This window comes from Peromyscus eremicus, chromosome 10 (genome assembly GCF_949786415.1).
Source record: "Peromyscus eremicus chromosome 10, PerEre_H2_v1, whole genome shotgun sequence".
NCBI lineage: Eukaryota > Metazoa > Chordata > Mammalia > Rodentia > Cricetidae > Peromyscus > Peromyscus eremicus.
Window position 1 is genome coordinate 57,696,401 of NC_081426.1, and position 17,406 is coordinate 57,713,806.

Here is a 17,406-nt window from a genome sequence, read left to right on the forward strand (position 1 = left end):
AGAAGAAAAAATAACTTTATTAGTTGATTTTTTTTAAGTGTTAATTTCAAAATTGTGAGAGTTTCTTAAAATGATAGATGAAAGTAAATCTTAAAATGATAAATGAGAGTAATTCTTAAAATGATGTATGAGAGTAAACGAACTTGGCTGGCTGAAGTACATTGTGGTAAAAACCTTTGCCTTGTTGTCGCAGGAACATGACGAGGTGTGCCTGGCCGGGGTGGCTCAGATGTCCATACGAATGGGAGACATCCGTAGAGGGGCTAACCAAGCCCTCAAACACCCCAGCAGGGTCCTTAAAAGAGACTGTGGAGCCATCCTGGAGAATATGAAGGTACTCCTTTGTCTTCGTAAATACTCGTGTGGTCAGGTCAGAACCAATTTAGTGTCTTGCATTCCCTTTATTGTAGCAATTTTCGGAAGCAGCCCAGCTGTATGAGAAAGGCCAGTATTACGACAAAGCCGCCTCCGTCTACATCCGCTGTAAGAACTGGTAAGGGCTGGCCAGAGTTGGTTTCCGGGTAGATTTGGAGAGGGGTGTGTCTGGACTCTCCCCACTTGTCTCTGCCACTCTTGCTCCCGTCTGGTCTGTTCCCTCACGTGGTTCTGCCTTGCATCTCTGTTGTTATTGCACAGGTGAGTTTGTATCCACAGTCGCTTCCCAGAGAGCATCCTAAACCAGATAAAGTACTGGAAAACAAAATCCTTCTCGCCCCCAAAGAGTTAATGCACTAGCCTTCCTCTTCCCGCCCTGTGGGAAGGAGGTCTCAGGAGAAAAGGCGGTTCAATCTGGTTTATGTATAGAAGTAAGATGTTTGTAAGCTCATAGCTGCCCTTGAAAAGGAGAGCTAGTTGTGGGCAGCTAACTACTCCCGTTGGGAATGGTGCTGATCTCGTTCTCGACCCTACCTTTCTAGGGCAAAAGTTGGCGAACTTCTGCCTCACGTCTCCTCTCCTAAGATCCACTTGCAATATGCCAAAGCTAAAGAGGCGGATGGAAGGTATGTGAGTCTCCCAAGTCTGTAAAAACCTAAGAGAGCATAAGCTTGATGGGTTAGCCATGAGCACGTTCAACCTTCTAGAAGGCAGGCAGAGAAAGAAGGCATTTAACACAGTCCTAGTCGGCTGAAGGAGCAGGCTGTAAACACTGTCTGCCACGGCAGACCTGTATGTACCCACATAGTCTGCTGCCTTCGAAGCGAGGCTGAGTACTGAAGTTTCGGCATGAACGTGGTAAGAAAGATGCCTTCAGGATGCAGAGCAGCAAATAGACACACGGTTCACTATTTAAGCCACAGTGAAGTACTACATAGAGCTATGAAGAGGGACTATCCTAAACGTACCGAGAATTTCTACAACTTAATAGGTAGAAGGAACTAAAAACCACTACTAGGAAAGTAGGCTAAAGAAAAAAAGGCAAGACCCAAAGGGGAAATACAATTATGAGCTGCACTCCTTGAACATTGGAAGCCCCGCCCCTGATGGCAATAAAAGCATGCCACCATATTTGATGTTTATTTTTATTTTGAACTAAACCATGCTGTCAGAAAGCTCTTGTTGTGTGTAACAAGAGCTTCTGATGGAAGCGTAAATTTCTACAGTCTTTGGAAACTAATGTCAGAAGTATCTCTTAAGAGGTCTTTATAGGTTAGTAATGGCTTCCACTTTTAGAAAAGTAACCTTGGGAAGCAGGTACTGATACACACGTAAATGTCATGTTGAAATTGGAAGAGCAGAAAGTTATTCTGAGCTGAGAAGTCCTGAGCGCCATCTGGAGGCGAACACACAAAGATTTTCTGTCTTGCTTTTAAAGCTTTATGTCTATCATTGTGAAGCATTCTGTAATTTCTGTTTTCTAAAATAATTCCACACTGCTATTACTATCTTTCCACTTGAAAATAAAAAAACCCAGTAGAATGTAAACAAATTACTTGCTTTTAATTCATAGGAAAAAACAAAATTCTATATTGGTTCTTTACACTTCATTTATGCAACCCCTAAAAGAGAATGCATTTTAGTAGGAGAATACCTGGTATTTGATTCTGAAGGAAAAAGAAGTTCAAGAAAACAGAGCAACTGCTATCTCCACAATAGAAAAGTGTTCCCCACATTTCCTGGCTCCTACTCCCCACAAAAAGAGAGAGAGAGAGAGAGAGAGCATTGAGAGAGAGTACTTGACCCGTGTCTCTCCCAGGTACAAAGAAGCCGTGGTAGCTTATGAGAATGCAAAGCAGTGGAACAGTGTCATCCGCATCTACCTGGACCACCTCAACAACCCCGAAAAGGCCGTCAGCATCGTCAGAGAGACCCAGTCTCTGGATGGAGCCAAGATGGTAGCCAGGTGACAGCACACTTGTGTATTTGGACCTCCAAAAGAACAAGTGTAAAAGACAGACCCTCCCCCGTCAAATGTACAAATTCTTCTTATGTTTTTATTAGCTCTAGATATTTCGGTGCAGTGGGTGTTTGTTGTGGTCAGATGTGAGAATGTGTCGAGTATAAACAGATAATACAGAACTGCAGTTATGGGATAAGTTTTTTTTACCTGGTTGAAAAAATATTTTGTTTCATCCGTCATGGTATTTGTTGGTTTTCTCATCGCTGTGAGGAACTACCTGACAAGAGCAGCTTAGGGGAGAAAGGGTTTGTTTTGGCTCACGGTTCTTGAGAGCACTGTCAATCCCGCAGTGAAAGAACAGTGGCGGTCTGAGGAAGCTGGTCAGGGCGTCCAGTCAGGAAGCACAGAGAGGTGGATGTGGGGCCCAGCTCACTTTCTCCTTTCACTCAGTCTGGGATCCCAGCCCATGGAATGATGCTGCCCACACTTCTGTGGGTCTTCACACCTCAACCCAGTTTAGAAACTGCCTCCTCAGACATGCCCAGAAGTGTGCCCCCTGGATGTTTCTAGAGCCTGTCCAGGTGATGAAATTGACCATCACGGTCATAAACTTGACAGGAGAGTCAAGCTAAGGACGGCCCTTTGTCGTAGGTTCTTTCTCCAGCTTGGCGACTATGGGTCTGCCATCCAGTTTCTGGTCCTGTCCAAATGTAACAATGAAGCCTTCACCCTGGCTCAGCAGCACAACAAAATGGAGATCTACGCAGACATCATTGGTAAATACCATTGTGTCCCCTCCATACTTATTAAAGATTTGTTATCCTAGAAACACTTACAGTCTAAAGCTTAGATGGGTGTATACACAAGCACTCTTGTGCAAACCTAAGCCATGTATACACATATACACATATGTTACTTGCTGGGTTTCAGGCTCTCTACAGCCTAAAGGTGAGGCGGGATTATAAGAAAAGCAGCTGTCAGAAATATGGGGTCAAATCCAAGAGGGGCCACATTTCCCAACCCCTGCTGTTTCTCAGTTAGAAGTGGTAAGCAAGACTTCACCACGAAGGTGATGGGAAATGCAGGACTATCTTAGACAATAAAAATGTTTTCAGAGGCTGGGGAGATGGTGGCTAAGGGTTTAAAAGCACTGGCTGTTCTTGCAGAGGACCTGAATTCAGTTCCCAGCACCCACATGGCAGCTTACAATAGTCTGCAACTCCAGTTCAGGGGTTCTGACACCATCCCGTGGCCTGTTTGGGAACCTGCGTACATGTGGTACATACGAACATGCAGGCAAAACACTCGTACCCATTAAAAATAACCATTGTTTTTTTTTTTAAAGAAAATGTTTTCACAAAACATAGAAGTTGAGATACCGGTTCAGAATGTAGGGTTACTTTAAGAAAGCAATATATACTAATTATGGTTTTTAAAGATTTTGCAGATCCAAAACAGAATTTTCTTTTCTGAGAATACATACATTTGTATGATTCTTAGACAGGTGCATTTCTAGCATAGGTGAAGTCCTGGATTCAGTCCCCAGCAGAGTTCAATTTTAAAAGGCAGGGGGCTGGAGAGATGGCTCAGAGGTTAAGAGTACTGACTGCTCTTCCAGAGGTCCTGAGTTCAATTCCCAGCAACCACATGGTGGCTCACAACCATCTGTAATGAGATCTGGTGCCCTCTTCTGGCCTGCAGTCATACATGCAGACAGAACATTGTATACACAATAAATAAATCTTTGCCAGGTGGTGGTGGCACACACCTTTAATCCCAGCACTCGGGAGGCAGAGCCAGGCGGATCTCTGTGAGTTCGAGGCCAGCCTGGGCTACAGAGTGAGTTCCAGGAAAGGTGCAAAGCTACACAGAGAAACCCTGTCTCGAAAAACCAAAAAAAGAAGAAGAAAAGAAGAAAAAGGCAGGGTGTGGTTTCTCTTGTGTCAGAACACTCACACTGACTCAGTGAAAAGGCTCAGCAGGTAAAGGAACCTCCACCAGGACAGACAGACAACAAAAACCTCGTGGTGAAAGCAGAGAACTGATTCCCTGGTTGTCCTCGAGACTCCACATGCACAAGCCCCACCACCATAAACACAAATTTTCAATTCTTTTTTAAACATTTGTGCAGTTAAGAGCACTAGCTGCTCTTCCAGAGGACCTGGGTTTGATTTCTAGCACCCACATGATGTAACTCCAGTCCCAGGAGATCCAACACCCTCTTCTGGCCTCCACAGGTACTGCACCCATATGGTGCACAGACATGCATGCAGGCAAAACACGTATACACATAAAAATAAATACTAAAAATTATTTAATATAAAAAAGAACATGCACACTTGTGTGGCTGTCAGCACTGGCTATCTCAAGAACTTTGTCAGCCTCCCACACTACACCTCTGTCCCCACTGAATAATGCCCCACATGCCCCTGTTCCCAGCCCCTGCTGACCGTTAGTCTACTTCATCTTTATGATTTTGACTATTCCAAGTATCTCATATAAGTGGGGTAAGAAGATGTTTGTCCTTTTGTGGGTTTTTTGCTTTTGTAGAATGCACAAAGTGCCCCTATGAATTGATTAGAGCTGTGAGAAAATTTATTTCAGACTTCAAGGGAACACATCTGTGGGAGTCATTAGATAACTGGAGAACATAAAGATCTAAAGAAAAATAAAGGGTAGGCAAAAGCAGTGTCAGACCTGGAGGCTGAGGCAGGAGGATGAGTTTGAGGCCAACTTGAGTTATATCATAAGGCCCTATAATGGATGGATGGATGGGTGGATGGATGAGTGGGTGGGTGGGTGGGTAGATGGGTGGCAGATGCATGGGTGGATGGATGGATGGATGGGTGGGTGGATAGATGGAGGGATGGGTGGATGGGTGGATGGATGGATGGATGGATGGATGGGTGGGTGGGTGGATGGATGGATGGATGGATGGATGGTGGATGGGTGGGTGGGTGGGTGGATGGGTGGTGGATGAATGGGTGGTGGGTGGATGGCAGATGGATGAATGGGTGGTTGGTGGATGGATGGGTGGATAGAACAACAAGCTGGACTGTGTTTGTGTTGGGGTTTAATTTGGCTTCTGGTTTTCTGAAGCTCTAGATGGGTCATGGTGAAAGTTACACACACAGTCAATCCTGCTGTTTTAGGATATGAGATTCAGTCTGAGAATGATAAATTCTCAAAGAACAATAGGAGATCATAGCCCAAGTTTTCACATGGACCTCATCCTTTCCTCTCATGATTCCTGTTGTGAGTGAAACAGAGGCAGGACAGTGTTAATATTTGAAGTAATTATGATAAATATGCTTTGTGTTGAAACAGACAAGATGGCAGGATTGATGTTCAGTGATGACGGGCTTTTAGTCTCCTGGGATTTTTTAAGGCTGCTCGTGTGTGTGTGTGTGTGTGTGTTTTGTGGGGCGGGTGCTATGATGTGGAGGGAGAGCACACATGTCACAGTGTGTGTTTGGAGGGGGGGACAACCTTACAGGATTGGCTCTTTCTACTTTTGTGTAGCTCCTGGGGATCAAACTCAGGTCATCAGACAGGCACAGCGTGCTCTCCCCTGACTGAGCCATGTCGCTGGCCCAGCCTCCTGGTTTCAGATTGCCTCTCATAGACACTCCTTTTAGATTGGCAATGGCAGATCATCAGGCTTTACTCAGATATTTTACTCAGTGAACGTGTGTTGCAGGTTCTGAAGATACAACTAATGAAGACTATCAGAGCATCGCCTTGTATTTTGAAGGGGAAAAGAGACACTTTCAGGCGGGAAAATTCTTCTTGCTGTGTGGCCAGTATTCACGGGTTAGTACTTGCCAAGGAAACATACCCTGGACACCACAGGAGTGACTGTAGGAAATACTCTAAATCCCAGTATGCTCCCAGACACTCAGACTTGAAATCTCACCATTGGCTTCTGTTGTTGGTACTTGAGGTCAACCCAGGCTCTCAACATGTGTAGTTGGTATCTTTTACTCTTACTCTTTGGGGAGCCTGCCACCCAGCTCCCAAATAAATACACAGAGACTTTTTTCGGTTTTTCGAGACAGGGTTTCTCTGTGTAGTTTTGGTGCCTATCCTGGGTCTCTGTAGACCAGGCTGGCCTTGAACTCACAGAGATCCACCTGGCTCTGCCTCCTGAGTGCTGGGAATTAAAGTCATGCACCACCACTGCCCAACTTATTCTTATTTATGAATGTCCAGCCTTAGCTTGGCTTGTTTCTAGCTAGCTTTTCTTTTTTCTTTTTTTTTTTTTTTTTTTTTTTTTTTTTGGTTTTCCGAGACAGGGTTTCTCTGTGTAGCTTTGTGCCTTTTCTGGGACTCACTTGGTAGCCCAGGCTGGACTCGAACTCACAGAGATTCGCCTGCCTCTGCCTCCCGAGTGCTGGGATTAAAGGCGTGCGCCACCACCGCCCAGCATCTAGCTAGCTTTTCTTAACTTACATTATTCCATCTACCTTTTGCCTCTGGCTTTTACCTTTCTCTAAGTCATCCTTTTGTCCCCCAATAGAACTCGCTTTGCCTAAGGCAGGAAGTACAGTGTCCAAAGAAGAGACATTGGGGTTGAGATGCCTGTCACTGCTGGATCTCGCGTATCTTCCTGAAGGGAACAGATACTGCTTACCCCTGGCAAACTGCTGAGTTCAGGTGGCTGAGATCAGTGCAGTCTGGTCACAGTGTCCTTCAAGACAAACAGAAGCCTAAGTCTCCCAAATTCAAAATATTGGCCAGATTTTTGCATAATACCTTGCTGGCCAAGGAAAACATGTCTGTTTGTGAATACAACCCACAGGCTGCCAGTTTGCCATTTGTGGCCTTTTAGAAGATATCCAAACTCCTTAGCTGGCATGCAGGCTAATTCCCCATCAGTTGGCCAGCCAGCCTGGGCATCCCAACATGGCCTCCAACTGCACTAGATGCTTGCAGCCAGGCCTTTGCCAGCATCACCCTCCATCTGCCTCCTCTCTGCTTGCTCAGTGACTACCTCAGAGTTGTTCAATCTGCACACCTTTATTCCCTTTATGTCATCCACACACACGACCATTTTTGCCTGCTCAGAACACCTAAACCAACTTCCCACATAGCCCTTTGTCATCTAAGTTCCTTCACAGGTGTGTGTCAGGAACTAAGATGCTTCCTGTTCCTGCTACTGCCTCACACCAATCTCTCCAGTTAGAGTATCTATCTCAAAAGTGGGGCCACATCAGGCTCCTCCTGATCGCTATTCTTCACAGACTCCAGCACAGCCCCCCCCCACCATAGGAGCAGGTGTCAATAAATATTAAATGAAAGGAATAGAGGGATCATTCAGCCATAAGCATCTGCCTGACATGCAGGAGGTTCCATCCTTAGAAACACACACACACACACACACACACACACACACACACACACACACACACGATAGAAACAATGACTTAAAATAATAACTAAATCTTCCTAAGGAAAAGAACTCATTTTACATTTTCATTTTATCATAAATCAGAACTCGGTTCTTTAGAAGGGTCTCTAGATCTTTCCATGTTTTAGAACTAGACCCAGCTCTTGAAGTGGATCTGTCAGGGTAGTGGTGCACACCTCTCATCCCGGAACTCAGGAGACAGAGGCAGGTGGGTCTCGGTAAGGTCACAGCCTAGTCTGCATGATGAGTTCCGGGCCAGCCAGGGCTGCCTAGTGACACGCTGTCACCAAAGAACAGAGGCAAAAGGCCCGGAACTGTGCAGAGCCCTGGTTGAGATCACGGCACGCCCGCATTTGGTCTCTGTGTGGTAAGGCTGACTTGCCCAGTGCACACAGACAGCCTGATGGTTTTTAGCTGCTGTCCATCTCTCCTTTTAGGCACTAAAGCACTTCCTGAAATGCCCAAGCTCAGAAGACAATGTGGCAATAGAAATGGCCATTGAAACTGTAAGTAAATTCTGAATTGGAACTTCGAAGAGTGCTAATAGTTTATTTAGTGTTTGTTTGTTTTAATTTCTGAAGACCTTTCCAGGAGTCAAGAATGTAGCTCGTTGGCAGAGTATATTCAGGAAGCTCTGGGTTTAATCCCCAGAACTGTTTGGTGGCACAGGCCTGTAATCCCAGGAGATAGAGGTGGGAAGATTCAGGGTTATCCTCTGCTACATAGTGAGTTAGAGGTCAGCCTGGGCTACATGACATCCCTGTCTTAACACCAAACAGAGGTGGTGGTGCACACCTTTAATCCCAGCACTCAGGAGGCAGAGGCAGGCAGATCTCTTGAGTTCAAGGCCAGCCTGGTCTACAAATCGAGTTCCAGGACAGCCAGGGCAACACAGAGAAACCCTGTCTCAAAAACAAACAAACAAACAAAAAAAAAACCAGAAACTTCCAAATATATGCAAAACTTCACCAACCCATACAACATACTACTCCTATACCATGGTCTAACTTTGACAGCTGTCAACACACAATCTATTCACATCCCCACCCACTTTCCTGAATTATTAAAGCAAACAAGAGCTGTCCTTTCACATCAGGATACACTATCTGAGTTAAAGAGAAGACCTTGTGGGTCCCCCTTTGAGTAGAAATTTCTCGTAGTCAGTTTGGCAAATGCTACTCCATTTCCCATAAACCCATGCCTGTATAGCTTTCACACTGATTATTAGAGCTTGCCAGAAAGTTCCCTCACTCTGAAGCTGAAATGCTCCCAAACTGGAAACTCCTTGAGCATCATGTTGGTGCTTTAAAGGTTTCCATTTTCAGGGTCAAGGGAAGTGGCTCAGTGGGTAAGAGCCCTTGCTGTGAAGGCAAGGACCTGAGTTCAAATCCCCAGAACCCACATAAAAGCCAAGCATGGTCACATGTGCCTGTAACACCAGCACTGGAGGTGAGGGTAAGATGGGAGGATCCCAGGAGCTTGCTAGACAGCCAGCCTGGCTGAAGTGGCAGGTTTGAGCTCAGTGAGAGACCCTGCCTGTCCCTGTCCCAAAGCATAATGTGAGAACAGTAGAAGAAATCCAACATCTTCCATTGGCATGCGCGCGCGCGTGTATACACACACACACACACACACACACACACACACACACACACACGAGTTCAGATTCTCAGATTAGGATGTTCAGCCTGCCTAAGATGCAGCGCGTATGCTCAAGATAGGAGCTGTTCAAAAAGTATGTTGATCACTAATCTTGAGAGGTTTGGGTGGCGGTATTGGTGACAGTGGTTTTATTATTATTATTATTTTAATGTGTGTGTGGGTGTTTTGCCTACACGTATGTCTGTGCACCACATTTCTGCAGCACCTGTGGAGGCCAGAAGAGGTCATTTGATCCCCTAGGACTGGAGTTCCAGGTGGTTGTGAGCTGTCATGTGGGTGCTGGGAATTGAACCGGCAGCCAGTGTTCTTGCGGAGCCACCACTCCAGCCCCTGGTGTGTGTGTGTGTGTGTGTGTGTGTGTGTGTGTGTGTGTGTGTGTGTGTATGTGTGTGTGTGTAAGATTTATTTATGTGTATGTGGGGGAAGGAACCCATGGAAGCCAGAAGGTGTTGGATCCCCTGAAGCCAGGTCCTCTGGAAGAGCAGCAAATGCTCTTAACTGCTGAGCCATCTCTCCAGCCCCGTAATGTTTTTATTGAAACATCCAAGAAGTACATTCTCTGTGTATACAAAGGAAAAGATCATACTTTGTTACAAGCAGCTAAGAAAAACTACAGCTCCTAAGGATGGAATTTTATTGAGGAAGACTATACACCAATGAAAAAGGACTCCTGGCTAAATTGTATTTCAAGACATTTACATGGTGTTTTTATTCTGAGGTGTTTTTTATTCCATTTCCTTAGCAGAAAGTTGTTTGCTCTACTGCTCCGCCCTCACTCCCCATCCCTGCTGAGTTTAAGATGCAGGATTAAACCGGTTTCTCTCTGTGAACCAGGTGGGCCAGGCCAAAGACGAGCTGCTGACCAATCAGCTGATAGACCATCTGATGGGGGAGAGCGACGGCATGCCGAAGGTACGGGGGCTCTGGGGTTCATGCCTCAGCCTGATCTGTCTTCTTACGCCCTGCCATGACTTTGCAGACTGTTGAAGTGTCACCCTGAGAGTAGCCACACCCACGTTAGAGGATGTCATGAGTGCCACTCTGAGGGGATCTGTGCAACAGCCACGCCCTTTAACAGAACCGCCCTCCCAACCACAGTTGTTTCTGTCACAGTTTTGTTATCTAGACACCGTGTAAAGCAGTCACTGAAACTGTTGACTTAGCAATGAGCCCTAAAAATGGCAGTGTTTTATTCATATTTGTAAATTGTAGAATTAATATAAGTCATATTAGATGTAAGTGTAAATCACTGTAAGGTCGAGGCTAAGAGCATATGTCAGAATCCATGGCCCCTGCGTGTAACTATAGAAATCCACCTGCTCCACTTGATGAGGACAGATGTGATGTCTTAGCAAGTGCCCAGAGTCCTTTGTCCTCCTTTGCCTCCATGTTGGAAGCCATCTGCTGTGACAGACTCTAGCCACTGGTGTGGAGAGGCAGCAATCCCCTCACGGTAGGGAAGAGACCGAATCTCTGCACCCATCACCCTTATCATCCAGATAGAGCCACTGAGACCCAGAGGGGCTTGGGTGACTTGTCAAAAGATACAGTCCCTCGTTTGCTGTCTCACACCTCTCCCATTAGGCCCACTAATTTTAATCAACTGGACACCAGCCCCAAGTACAGAGAGAAACAGCCTCCATTTGCAATCGGTGGAAATGGTTAGGGGGAGTTATAATCAGAGTAGACTTACATGGTGTTAAGATGTCCATTCCCCATGGCAGGAGAGGCTGTGTGGAGCAGGGTCAGGAGTAGAATGCATCCTGGTCACTGCTCCAGAGCCTCACTGTCCCTCTCCCTGGGTTCACTTTACCGTCCACAGGATGAGGACAGGGTAGGTCTGAAGGTTTCGTCAGGTTCCTAACCGCTTAGAGTAAGTTCCTGCGCAGAGTAAGCTGAGCCCACTGGCTTTTTAAAACGTCACTTCTGGTACTGGGAGCTGAACGTGGTCGTGACTGAAAGGCACAGTTAGAAGTGTTTCTCCCCCTTGGCTAATGAAGAAAGTCATGTTTCACTAATGGTTTGTGCACCAGGATGCCAAGTACCTGTTCCGCTTGTACATGGCGCTGAAACAGTACCGTGAAGCAGCCCGGACCGCCATCATCATCGCCCGAGAAGAGCAGTCTGCAGGTGCGTCCCTAACTCTGACGGGCTTCGGTGGTGCTGGGGATGGAGCCAGGGCCCTGCCCGTGCAGGGCCAGTGCTTTACACCGAGCTGCAGGTAATGGAATAGAGCCCAGGAGAGAGGAGCCAGCTTCTAGCCTAGGCCTGCTCTGACCCCAGAGGACCAAGCAGATCACCTTTTCTGGGATTCAAAGAAGGAAAAATCAGGGCATGTGGGTAAGCATGCTGAGGCCTTCTCTTGTTGGACAGTTTCTTCTCTGTAACTGCATTCTGGGAGCTCAGGACCCAGAGAGAACTGGGCCAAAGTTCTGCCCTTGAGGTTCATGATTAGAAGAGAAAGAAATTGAGTTCAGAGTTGTTATTCAGGGTGACAAATGAGACTAGAGAGAGAAATATAACCAGAAAGGACGAGGGCCTCCTAGGAACAAGGTGTGGGCAGAGATGGAGGATGGAGATGAGGATGGTGACGACCGGGGTGAAGGACCAGAGAGCAAGGGATGAGGAGACGGTGCCACGGGCGAGGCCAAGAAGGGCTGAGAAGGTGGTAGGCTTTGAGCCTCTGCCTCAGAATGTTCACTGGACCTCACTGCCTTTGAGGGGTCTGGTTTTGTGGTTCTGGGGACGGCACCTCACACATAACTAGATATCCTGCCACAGAGCTGCGACACCCATCCCCTTGGGTGGCCTGGGGTGCGGCCTGGGGGTGTTGGGCTTGAGGTAAGGCTTGAGGTTTTAGAAACCCTGACATCCTCACCAAGCTCCAGAGGAAGCTAACCATGGGCCTGAGGAGGAGGCTGAACTTGAAGGACTCGGGATTCAGCGCTCTTGGGGGTCACCTCTAAGGCACCACCATTTTTTCCCTGGAGTGACTCACTGGCTGTTATTACCATCAACAAAAATAGAAAAGCTGTCACATTGCCATATGTTTGAAATGCTGTTCGGAACATGATTCACAAACTCATTGTGAGGCGAGGGTCGTGTCTTCTGCAGTAACACTCCTCTGCTCTTTTTCCAAGGAAACTACCGGAACGCGCATGATGTTCTCTTCAGTATGTACGCAGAACTGAAAGCGCAGAAGATCAAAATCCCCTCGGAGATGGCGACCAACCTCATGATCTTGCACAGCTACATACTCGTGCGGGTGAGGCCTGGAGGGGTGGGGTGGGGTCTAACCCGCCAGGTCTGCTCACGGACGGGGCTTCCTTCCGGTGCCTCTCCAAGCATTGGAACCAGTTCCTGCATCTCTGTATTCTCAAGTAGCAAAAGCAACGTAGGCCAACTCCAGAATGGTGCCATGTGCAGACCAGAGGGCAGGAAGTGAGTAGTTACGGTCGTGACTCCTGAGGGGAGAAGCCTGACACTTTGAGCAGCAGCGGCTTCCTCCTGGGAGGGAGCTGTGAGGCGGGGGTTCAGAGCACTAAAGCCCGTTCATGTGGGAGGAAAGACAGCGCAGACTTCTTCGTCATGTGTATTTGTCCATGTCTTGGTTTTGGTTATTGCTGTTTCGGACACAGGATCTCCCCATGCAGGCTGGCCTGTTTGTTTCTACTTGTATATCTGGAGCCTTTCTGTTCAGTTGCTTTTGTTTTTATATTTTTTTTGTATATGTGTAGGTTGGGATTGAGCCCGGGGCCTCAACATAATAGACAAACACTGTACCTCTGAGCTGCATCCCATCCCGGTGTATTGGGGTTTGGTTTGGTTTGGTTATTGTTTGCTTTAAGACAGTCATGCTGTTTATTCCTGCCCAGCCTGGAACTTAGCGTGGAAAACTGGCTAGTTTGGAATTGTGGCGATCTTCCTGCCTCTGCCTCCCATCACCAGGGCTAGGATCACAGCGTGCACCAGCATGCACCACCGTGCCTGGCTTCTGTTTTGTTTACGATTTGTCTATTTTTATTATCTTAATCATGTGTGTATGGGTATGTGCACATGAGTCTAGTGCCCACAGAACCACGGGCATCGGATCCCCTGGAGCTGGGGTTACAGTGAGGATCCACCCACCATTGGTACAGGGAACGGAACTGGCGTGTGCTGAGCCTTGTCTCCAGCCCCTGCATATGTGTGTCCTTCACTTAGGTCTTTGTACAGATGCAGAAAGGCTTCAGTTTACATATCTCCCCAAGTTTTCTCTGTGGTGTGCTAAGACGGTTGTCTGTCCAGTACAGCGAGCTCCTTCAACCTTGATGAGCCCTCACAAAGTCCAGTTGTAAAGGATTTAAATCCTAATTATCAGCTACTTAAACACAGTTCAGCAGAACTTTGTAGTGGTGGAACTGTTGGTGTTTGTGCTGACCAGTATGGTGCCCCACTCCCCCTGGCCTGGCTGTGGAGCACTTGGGATGGAGCTGGCCCAGCAGATAGAGTGGACTTTTAACTTTATGTAGTTTTAATTTTCAGACTTCCATAGCCATGGGAGACTACACAGGCCCGAAACACTGATTATAAAGAGTAGGCATTTAGACCCCAACATTCGGCCCTGAGGGTGTGCTTCCCTTCTGGGCATCCAAAGGACCAAGGGCTGGAGAGGCAGAGGGGTCATTCCCAGCTTCAGACATGACAGAAGAGGTCAGCGGCTCAGGAGTGCGTACCCAGCAAAATGGAGGCATAAGAAGTGGGAAAGGGTTCAAAACATGGGGGGGGGGGGGGAGCACAAGCAAGAGCAGGTTCTGGAAGGAGCTGCCAAGCAGAGCTGGCCCTCAGCTGCCCTGGACCTGTCCCTTCCATGCTGAGCCAGGCTTCCACTCCCCCCTATGGCCGGGCACCCATGTGACTCCGCCTTTGTGCCAGTCTCACGTAGCATCAAGCACTGCCAGGACTTCCCAAACTTGTGACTGTGGTATCAAAACCGCTTAACCCGTGGGGCTCAGCGTGGTGGCTCACACTTTGAATCCTAGCACTTCGGAGGCGGAGGCAGGGGGAACTCTTTGAATCCCAGGACAGCCTGGTCTACATAGTGAGTTCGAGGACAGCCAAGGCTACATAAAGAGACCTTGTCTCAAAAAAACAAACAAAACAAAACAAGGCAGGCAGTGGTGGCGCACACCTTTAATCCCAGCACTCAGAAGGCAGAGGCAGGCAGATCTCTGAGTTTGAGGCCAGCCTGGTCTACAGAGCGAGTTCCAGGACATCCAGGGCTACATAGAGAAACCCTGTGTTGAAAAACCAAAAAAAGACAAGAGACAAACAAAAACAGTTTAATCCTGTCAAGCCTGAAGAAATGGTTGTAAAATTGTCACAGTCTCTTTGTGGCTTTGGGGCTGGGCGTCTGCCTGCCACAGCCTCATCCCACCCAGCTTCAGCCCTCCTTGCTTCCCAAACCCCATGCATACTGGCCTCGCTTTCAACCTCCCAGCACAGGCTGGACTCACCTCTTTCACAAGCTGCCCTTCCCTTCCCTCCCAGACCTTGACTCACTCGGCACTCGGGTCTCAGATAACTCATTACCCCACAGAGGCCGGTAAAAGGTGGCCCGGGAATTTACCTGGTGTCCCAAGGCAGAATACAATACTGAGCATAGCTATGATGTCAGGTGCCGCTGTTGGAGGACACAGGACAGAGCCGTGGTCTCAGGTGACACATGTTGGAGGACACAGGACAGAGCCGTGGTCTCAGGTGACAGATGTTGGAGGAGGACATAGGACAGAGCCGTGGTCTCAGGTGACAGATGTTGGAGGAGGACATAGGACAGAGCCGTGGTCTCAGGTGACAGATGTTGGAGGAGGACACAGGACAGAGCCGTGGTCTCAGGTGACAGATGTTGGAGGAGGACACAGGACAGAGCCGTGGTCTCAGGTGACAGATGTTGGAGGACACAGGACAGAGCCGTGGTCTCAGGTGACAGATGTTGGAGGACACAGGACAGAGCCGTGGTCTCAGGTGACAGATGTTGGAGGACATAGGACAGAGCCGTGGTCTCAGGTGACAGATGTTGGAGGAGGACATAGGACAGAGCCATGGTCTCAGGTGACAGATGTTGGAGGAGGACACAGGACAGAGCCGTGGTCTCAGGTGACAGATGTTGGAGGAGGACACAGGACAGAGCCGTGGTCTCAGGTGACAGATGTTGGAGGAGGACACAGGACAGAGCCGTGGTCTCAGGTGACAGATGTTGGAGGACATAGGACAGAGCCGTGGTCTCAGGTGACAGATGTTGGAGGACATAGGACAGAGCCGTGGTCTCAGGTGACAGATGTTGGAGGACATAGGACAGAGCCGTGGTCTCAGGTGACAGATGTTGGAGGACATAGGACAGAGCCATGGTCTCAGGTGACAGATGTTGGAGGAGGACACAGGACAGAGCCGTGGTCTCAGGTGACAGATGTTGGAGGAGGACACAGGACAGAGCCGTGGTCTCAGGTGACAGATGTTGGAGGACATAGGACAGAGCCGTGGTCTCAGGTGACAGATGTTGGAGGACATAGGACAGAGCCGTGGTCTCAGGTGACAGCTGTTGGAGGAGGACATAGGACAGAGCCGTGGTCTCAGGTGACAGATGTTGGAGGACACAGGACAGAGCCGTGGTCTCAGGTGACAGATGATGGAGGAGGACATAGGACAGAGCCGTGGTCTCAGGTGACAGATGTTGGAGAACACAGGACAGAGCCGTGGTGTCAGGTGACAGATGTTGGAGGACATAGGACAGAGCCGTGGTCTCAGGTGACAGATGTTGGAGGAGGACATAGGACAGAGCCGTGGTCTCAGGTGACAGATGTTGGAGGACATAGGACAGAGCCGTGGTCTCAGGTGACAGATGTTGGAGGAGGACACAGGACAGAGCCATGGTCTCAGGTGACAGATGTTGGAGGACATAGGACAGAGCCGTGGTCTCAGGTGACAGATGTTGGAGGACACAGGACAGAGCCGTGGTCTCAGGTGACAGATGTTGGAGGAAGACATAGGACAGAGCCGTGGTCTCAGGTGACAGATGTTGGAGGAGGACATAGGACAGAGCCATGGTCTCAGGTGACAGATGTTGGAGGACACAGGACAGAGCCGTGGTCTCGGGTGACAGATGTTGGAGGAGGACACAGGACAGAGCCGTGGTCTCAGGTGACAGATGTTGGAGGACATAGGACAGAGCCGTGGTCTCAGGTGACAGATGTTGGAGGAGGACATAGGACAGAGCCGTGGTCTCAGGTGACAGATGTTGGAGGAGGACATAGGACAGAGCCATGGTCTCAGGTGACAGATGTTGGAGGAGGACACAGGACAGAGCCGTGGTCTCAGGTGACAGATGTTGGAGGAGGACACAGGACAGAGCCGTGGTCTCAGGTGACAGATGTTGGAGGACATAGGACAGAGCCGTGGTCTCAGGTGACAGATGTTGGAGGACATAGGACAGAGCCGTGGTCTCAGGTGACAGCTGTTGGAGGAGGACATAGGACAGAGCCGTGGTCTCAGGTGACAGATGTTGGAGGACACAGGACAGAGCCGTGGTCTCAGGTGACAGATGTTGGAGGAGGACATAGGACAGAGCCGTGGTCTCAGGTGACAGATGTTGGAGGACACAGGACAGAGCCGTGGTGTCAGGTGACAGATGTTGGAGGACATAGGACAGAGCCGTGGTCTCAGGTGACAGATGTTGGAGGACACAGGACAGAGCCGTGGTCTCAGGTGACAGATGTTGGAGGAAGACATAGGACAGAGCCGTGGTCTCAGGTGACAGATGTTGGAGGAGGACATAGGACAGAGCCATGGTCTCAGGTGACAGATGTTGGAGGACACAGGACAGAGCCGTGGTCTCGGGTGACAGATGTTGGAGGAGGACATAGGACAGAGCCGTGGTCTCAGGTGACAGATGTTGGAGGAGGACATAGGACAGAGCCGTGGTCTCAGGTGACAGATGTTGGAGGAAGACATAGGACAGAGC

General features: G+C 48.6%; 1 protein-coding gene across 1 annotated transcript in view; it reads left to right on the forward strand.

The window, feature by feature from the left end:
- Positions 1-17,406, forward strand: part of Wdr19 (WD repeat domain 19) — an 86,656-nt gene that overhangs the window by 44,244 nt on the left and 25,006 nt on the right. Inside the window, exons 22-31 of the mRNA XM_059275906.1 lie at positions 194-334; positions 411-493; positions 918-1,001; positions 2,195-2,341; positions 2,990-3,114; positions 6,039-6,151; positions 8,186-8,254; positions 10,245-10,322; positions 11,444-11,540; positions 12,551-12,675. Of these exons, the coding sequence (XP_059131889.1) occupies positions 194-334; positions 411-493; positions 918-1,001; positions 2,195-2,341; positions 2,990-3,114; positions 6,039-6,151; positions 8,186-8,254; positions 10,245-10,322; positions 11,444-11,540; positions 12,551-12,675 (1,062 nt within the window). The remainder of the gene's footprint in view (positions 1-193; positions 335-410; positions 494-917; positions 1,002-2,194; positions 2,342-2,989; positions 3,115-6,038; positions 6,152-8,185; positions 8,255-10,244; positions 10,323-11,443; positions 11,541-12,550; positions 12,676-17,406) is intronic.